General features: G+C 36.7%; 1 protein-coding gene across 1 annotated transcript in view; it reads right to left on the bottom strand.

Moving 5' to 3' along the window:
- Positions 1-835: 835 nt before the first annotated feature.
- Positions 836-7,167, bottom strand: part of Mei4 (meiotic double-stranded break formation protein 4) — a 150,852-nt gene continuing 144,520 nt past the window's right edge. Inside the window, exon 5 of the mRNA XM_021173376.2 lies at positions 836-1,405. Within this exon, the coding sequence (XP_021029035.1) occupies positions 1,136-1,405 (270 nt within the window). The 3' untranslated portion in view covers positions 836-1,135. The remainder of the gene's footprint in view (positions 1,406-7,167) is intronic.

Below are 7,167 nucleotides of genomic sequence, written 5' to 3'. Positions count from 1 at the left end.
CTGGGATTAAAGGTGTGAGCCACCACGCCCGGCTTGTCTTTAGTTCTTTATCTAGGAGTGTGAGCCCATGAAATTTTGTCTCTTCCATGTTACTATGTCCACTGATATGGTCATTTTCAGGTCTTGTTTATGTAGCCATTTCTAGGAGAGAAGAGATCTGCTGGTTTAAAAAAAAATCCTTCAAAATTAATACTAGAATATGGCATAATTTTATATACATTGTAGAAAGAATTAGCAAGGATAACTTTTCTAGTACTAATGGCATCTGAAAATGATAATTACCTTATAAAACAGAATTAGACATAATTAACAAAGGAAAGAGAATTACATTAGATTTCCTTTAATCTGCACAATAGGAAAGTGCAAAATGTGTGCTCATTAAGATTGTCTGTTACAATTTTAATAACTGAAATGAAGTAAAGGAAATTGTGTAATGAAAAAATTCAACCAGTACTTTTAATAAGTATAATGTGTATTTATTGTAGGATATTAAAATTTATAAAAGCATCCCTGATGACTTACTAATACACAACTTTACTACATTTAAACAATTAAAGGAACAATAGCATTTATAATCAACAGAAAAATTGTTTTAAAAACGGACATTTTTAAAGAACTAATTAACACTTCAAAAATACTTTACAAACATGTTGATTAAGTAAAATTAAAAGCCACTGGATTCCAAAGCCTTTTCTTTTTCTACAGCACTATTCTTAAGAGAAAAATGATTTGAGTAGAGCTATATAATAATACATTTTATTTTTTTACCATTTACTTGTATTTAAGTGTGTAAAATGACAGAAGTTTAAGCTTTATTTCATTACAATTTGTAATGAAATTTACATCAGATGGAAATCTTTGACAATTTATTGTATTTTATGAAATGGGTTGTTTTAGAGACTAGAGCTAGACTGTTGAGTGAAATAAGATATAATCCATGAGCATAGGGGAGCATTGTCAACTGAAATTGCCTGATTATAATATAGAACAGTGGTTCATCAGCTCTTATATAGAAGACCTATCACTAAATTGAATTAATGATTCGATTGGTCAATCAATTTAAAATACTCATTTAAAAACTTTTTCTTTTTTGAAAAATACTGAAGCACACCATTTTCTGATATATGGAAAACTGCTAAGGCAACGATTCATTCTTAGCAGTTTCCATCTCTGCTGAGTTCAAGAGAACACCGAGCCTCCATAAGTAAAAGGCAAATAAAGGAAAGGCATCAGAAAGTCGGAAGATGACTTCATCATGCTTCTGAAGAAATGTCTGGATTTCTGGGATGCTGGGATCCATGTGTGCAGTGGGATCTCCCTGCGGTTCCTGTTGAAGAAGCTGTTCCAAAATCCGAAACAGGGAGAAAATATTTTCATAGCGTGTCACATCATAAATGCCTCGATCCTAAGGGGAAACAATAAGATTCTTAAAACACTGTGTGGCTCAGATCAGAAAATGACTACATAGGGTTACACAGTCAGACAAAAGAAAAATTTCTGATTTATTTAATGCCATCTCTCTTCCTGCATCTTTGATTGGTGGAATTGGGAGACAACTAGATTAGGGGAGTGGGAAGAAAGACACAAGTATTTAAGATTTTAAAAACATGGTGAATATTTCTGCTTGATGGCTTATATAGTTTCAAATCATTTTTGACCATTGTTAGATATATTATTCCTCAAATTCTATTGCAAATGTCTTAAATTCAAGTATGTTTTAGATCAGAACATAATGTAAATGGAAATTCCCATTAGTAACCTCATATGATATATTGTAGTCACAGTAGGTGTAGATGGATATGCTATGTGAAATTATTTTCAGGCTGTGTACATAAAGTATTTATAACATGAAGCAATTCCATGGTAATAACTGTATTCCACTTCTAAAGTATCTTATTAGGTACATGTATGTTGCGTGTACCAAATAAAAAAAATTAATCCACACTATCGCTGGCTACTCTCTGGCTGTGCAGTCTCAGTGCCCTCCCCCGCCCCGGGTTCCCATTTCCAGTCATCTGTCCCCCTCCTGAGGCTAGCTGTCACAAATCCCCATAACCCACTAAAATCAAAACTCTAGAGGCTTGTAATTTATCAGTCGAATTTATATCAATCAATTCTCAACTCACAAAACGCCCACACAATGAACTCAGAGCCAATTGATATTTATACAAGCTGCCCACCTAGACTGTACAAATTGTCCTATATTATTCTATCCCCTCTATGATATTCATAGCTACCTGTGGCTATCTAAAGCTACATAAATTGGGATCATCCTCTTCCTTCACCTTCTCTGTCCTTCTGTCAGTCCGTCTCCTATCCTCTCTCTCTGAAACTCTCTGTCCTACCTTCCTTTTTCCTTGCCAAATCACAGACTCTAGCCTTATATATATTTCACCTGCCCTCACCTGAGTATCGATAGCAATCCACACATGAAAACATCTAAAGAGTTAAAATTCTAAATTACAAAATACGTCAGGCCTGGAGAATTTGAATTAGGAATATTACCCGTCGTTGCCTATTTGCATGTAATTACTTACTAGCAAACATCTCAAGTGCTCAGGAACACTTTTACACATACCAGCGTAGTGTTGAATTCAATATTGTGTCTATGAATTTCAATGCATAACACTCCTGCCAAGGATGACAGAATAATTTTTCTGGGTAGAAGTTTAGGGACATGTATGGAGGTAAAACAGGTAGACTGAAGATATTAGGTAACTAGCTGTCTTCTAATTCTGAATCTACACAGGTCAGAGGGTACTACTAGATTGTATAGAATTGCACAGGTGGACAGGAGTACAGATGTGGCCTTGTAGGCTAAGCATAAGCAAGGACGAAGGCCTAAGAGGTGCAATGGCAAACTCAAGAGAATAGAGAGAGGGATCAGTGTAGAAGAATAGGCTTGCTTCATTATCTCCCTATTAATTAAGAAGTAAGTCTAGAAGTCCTAGGAGGTAAGCTGAATGCTTATCACTATTTTACAGGCAATACAGAGCCACAGAGGTACATTAATTAGAACTCCAAGTCTACAGATCTTAACTAGGGATGTCTTATGCAGTTTTGCTGAAGTTCATTACAGAAAGTATTGCAGTTGGGGTCAGGGGAAAAAGAATGTGTTGGAAACATTTATCAATGGAGCATGCTGTGATGACAATGTAAATGGAAGAAACTGTTTGCAGAGTCAGAGGTGTTTACTCCTCAAAGCGGTAGCCCTACAAACCCAATTATATAGATACAGTCCAATGAAAATAAATGAATACTTCAAAAAACAGTCATGTAAGGAGACCCACCTGCCTCTCTTAGATGTGACAGAACACCTTGAGGCTTCAAGAATGTTGCCACAATAGTTAATGCCTTTCCCAAATACAGGCCGGCTGCATTCCTACCTGGGTCGTATGGCTGCAATATATATCCCTATATGTTGCAATAGGCCACTGCCATAGTACATCAGTTTGCATTGGTCTTTTAGACCTCAGTGCTTACAATCTGGGCTCTAGCTAGCATATTTAGATTTCTATTCACAGCACTGCTATGTGTATACTGCTACCAAAAAATAGTCAATCACTGCCCTAACACCCAAGGAACAGCCCACCCATGGGTCTCTGTGCTCAGGCATCAGTTCTGTAAGTGATTCTCTATCGGGCTGATGCTGCAAGCACTGAGAAGTGGCATGAAAGACAAACCCAGTGCCAAAAGGACACTCTCAACCATAATTTTTCTACCTGGTCAGAAGAAAAACACTGATTTTCCCCGCCTCTGATTACCACACTCAACACCATTCACTGCCACAGCAGACATACAGCTTCAAGGCAGCTAAGCATCTCTGGAGTATTCCTGTCTTCTTCTCACTCACTGACCTCTCAAGTGGTTGAAAGAGACTACATAGCTGCCAGTCTCCCTAGCGCCTGCCTGCTCCACTGGGAAAGAGATAGCAAAGTATAACTCCATCAAGAGTAGTTTGTAAAACCTACCAGAAACAATTGCTCAATGGAACACACAGACATCAACATACAATAACAAGAACTGTAACAAAAACTAAGAGGTATATTACCACAGACATAATAATCCTTCAACATTTGCCCCAGAGACTGATAAAGTGGCTGAAAATAATTTTAAATTTATTATTTATGGAAACTCAGAGATGATTAAGAGAATTTAATAAAATCAAGATATAAAAATTAATACGTTGAAATTATTAAAATTAATGTAGAGATATTTTTAGTTGGCAATAAAATGAACAAAATAAAAAGTTAGCAGCAACATTTACCATAGTGGAAAAACATATGTATTATCCACAAATAAATGTAGAGAATAACCTAAATGGCTGATAAAGCACAGATGATTTATAGGGGAAGAACAAAGAACAGATGTTTTAATTTTAAGAGTAAGGAAGATGATACCAACAGTGGACATAAAGATCATTTAACTCGATAATAGACTTAACTTCTCAAATCTACGGATGGATTTAAATGCCTAGCCACAGAAAGGACAAGCTACACAGTCTCGGTCCAGTCAAGACTGCATCACTATATATTGTAATCAAATGGTCAAAAACGAAAGACAAAGGGAGCTTATGAAATCACCAAGGAAATGCACTTCACATATAAGGGACTACCATCCGGCTCAGTGGTAGACCTCTTGGAAGAAGTTTCCCACTCTAGAAGACAGACAATGATTTATTCATACAGCACAAGAGTATGAACATACACATCCCAACCAGACACACTTCATATGGTATGAGAAACAGATGAAGATTTTCATGGACAAGCAACTCTTAGAGTTATCCTCAAAACTCTCTTTAAAAATTAAATACATGATGAAGGGAATCCTTCAAGCTTAAAGAGAAACCCATTTCTCAGTAGTTTATTAACATGAAAACAGATGAGAGAATAAAGCACACTGGTAATATACATACAGTTAAATTCTGATAAGTCATGTTTTATAAACACTGCATATACATGAATTATGTATTTAGTATGAAGGTTTAAAAGATAGCTTCAGTTTTTTTTACTCGATTGAAAATGTAAAAATATACAAATTATGACACCAGAGCACAAAATATGGAAAGTAAAGAGAATATTTTTTTATAAGATCAAAATTATTTTCAGCTTAAAATAGCTTATTTTAACTATAGAACTCTTTTAAACTACAAAGTCAAAATATACTAGAAAAATAAAAATATAATCAAAGCACACCTCTAAAGAGAAACATGGATAGCATGGAAAAAGGGAACAAAATATACATAAAATTCAAATCACAGAGTTGTGGAAAACAGAGCCAACGCATATATATATATGTATATATATATATATGCACATTCATATATACATATACAAACACATGTATATGTATATATACATACATATATACACACATATATACACATATATATGTATTAGAATATTCTACTAGAATATGGAAATATTCTAATAGCCAGGGAAACAGAGAGTTTGTGTCTTCTAGAAATGTCAGAGCTATACCCATAAAATTTTACCACCATGACTGTCTAAACATGGGCTGGGCAAGGACAGCACCAATAAACACACTAACTTGGAAGAGGAAATGCTTATGAGGCATTAGCCCTACACATAGAACATCAGACACGTAAGGAATGCAGAGAGGGAGAAATAGTCCCTAGGAAAGGAACTAAGACAGTCACAATAGATTTTCCTATCTCCTTATCAGCAAAACCCTAGCTTTCTTCAGTGTATAAGTGAGACAACTAAACTTACATCATCTCTGTATTGTGTGTGTGTGTGTGTGTGTTCATTAGATTAGTTCTGTGTAACAGATGGCAGTATAAGTAAACAATGAAGATGCTGGAAAGCTGAGTGTTAACTGAATAAACTGGAAAGCACTTCGCCCTTCTCCTTTCTGCATAGCTCCCATGGGGAAAATATGGACACAGGGCTTAGAGGTAAAACTGCCATGTGCTAAGCCAGAAGAAGAATGACACCCATGCATTGAAGTGCACTGTGCAGCCAGACACTTCCAATGCTCAGGGATACTTGAACTGTCTGCAGTGTTAGACTCTCTCTCCTGTTCATTTCCATCTCTTACAACTTACTTTTATTGAGTTTACATCCACAGTGGGGGAGAATTCCAGGTTCCATTGCCTTGAAAGATAGACCTTCCTGTTTTAAACTGTATAGAAAAGAGATAGCCAAAGGAACAAAAAGAAAGCTAGAGTCTTTGGCAACAGTAATTGCAGAAAGGAAACCAAACAAACAAATAGGAAAGAAAGAAAAAGAAAAGCTAATGTAAACTTGAGGTTTAGTTTGTAGCTTGGATGTCTGTGTTTCACTGCAAAACATGAAAACACAGCAGCTGATTCAGCTGATTAACAATGGGATAATTCAGGTTTGGCACCATGGACACACATTGGTACAGCCTGGACTTCTGAGACACAAGTAGCCTGCCATAGACACTATTAAGACACACCACATTTTCACTGCTACAAAAGTAGGAGATGGGGGTGGGGGAGCGTTGGGATGTTACAGAGAGGAAAATTAAGTCAAAGACTATGGCTGTATAATCTAAATGTTAAATTAAATGTTCCCTGAATATAATATATCATTAGCTTGGAATTCTATGTGCCAGGTTTTGTTGGACAGAAGAAAAAGTAAGATACAACTAAAATTAGTCTTCTCCTAAGAGAAGGAATTCAACACAACATTTTAAGATAAAGGTCAGTTGTCACCAGGATAATTAAGTGGGGAAGTTGCCCCTGACCTTTAGTGAGTTATCCATTTTATTTAGTAGACAGCGAAGACAGCAAAGTAGATTTCAGACAAAGATTTCTGGGGAAGAAGTTAACACCCTGAGCCATTTTCTCAGGGGGCTGGCAGCTTCTGAGGCACCAAAGAAGCAATGAAGGAACCGCCATAATCCTAGGCAGAACCAGGGCCTGGCAAAGATAGCACAGGACCACACTTGCAGCCATGCTAAGCTCAGAGCAGCCTAGGTGGATCTATCCATCTACATGACCAAATGGCTGTGGTTATAGTCAAGCACACACTGACTTACACTGTGCCTCTTTCAGAGGTTGTACCCCAGCCTCACCCTCTCCCCCACCTCAGATTTTAGGCCTATGTTGAGGGCATACAAAGCTCTCGTAAGATTTTCTACTGAGGTGTGAGCTGTGGTGCAATGCTGGTATAGACTCTG

This window comes from Mus caroli, unplaced genomic scaffold (assembly GCF_978045245.1).
Source record: "Mus caroli unplaced genomic scaffold, Mus_caroli_1 scaffold_11, whole genome shotgun sequence".
Classification (NCBI taxonomy): domain Eukaryota; kingdom Metazoa; phylum Chordata; class Mammalia; order Rodentia; family Muridae; genus Mus; species Mus caroli.
Note: the sequence above shows the minus strand (reverse complement) of the source record. Positions and strands in the feature narration are given on the sequence as shown.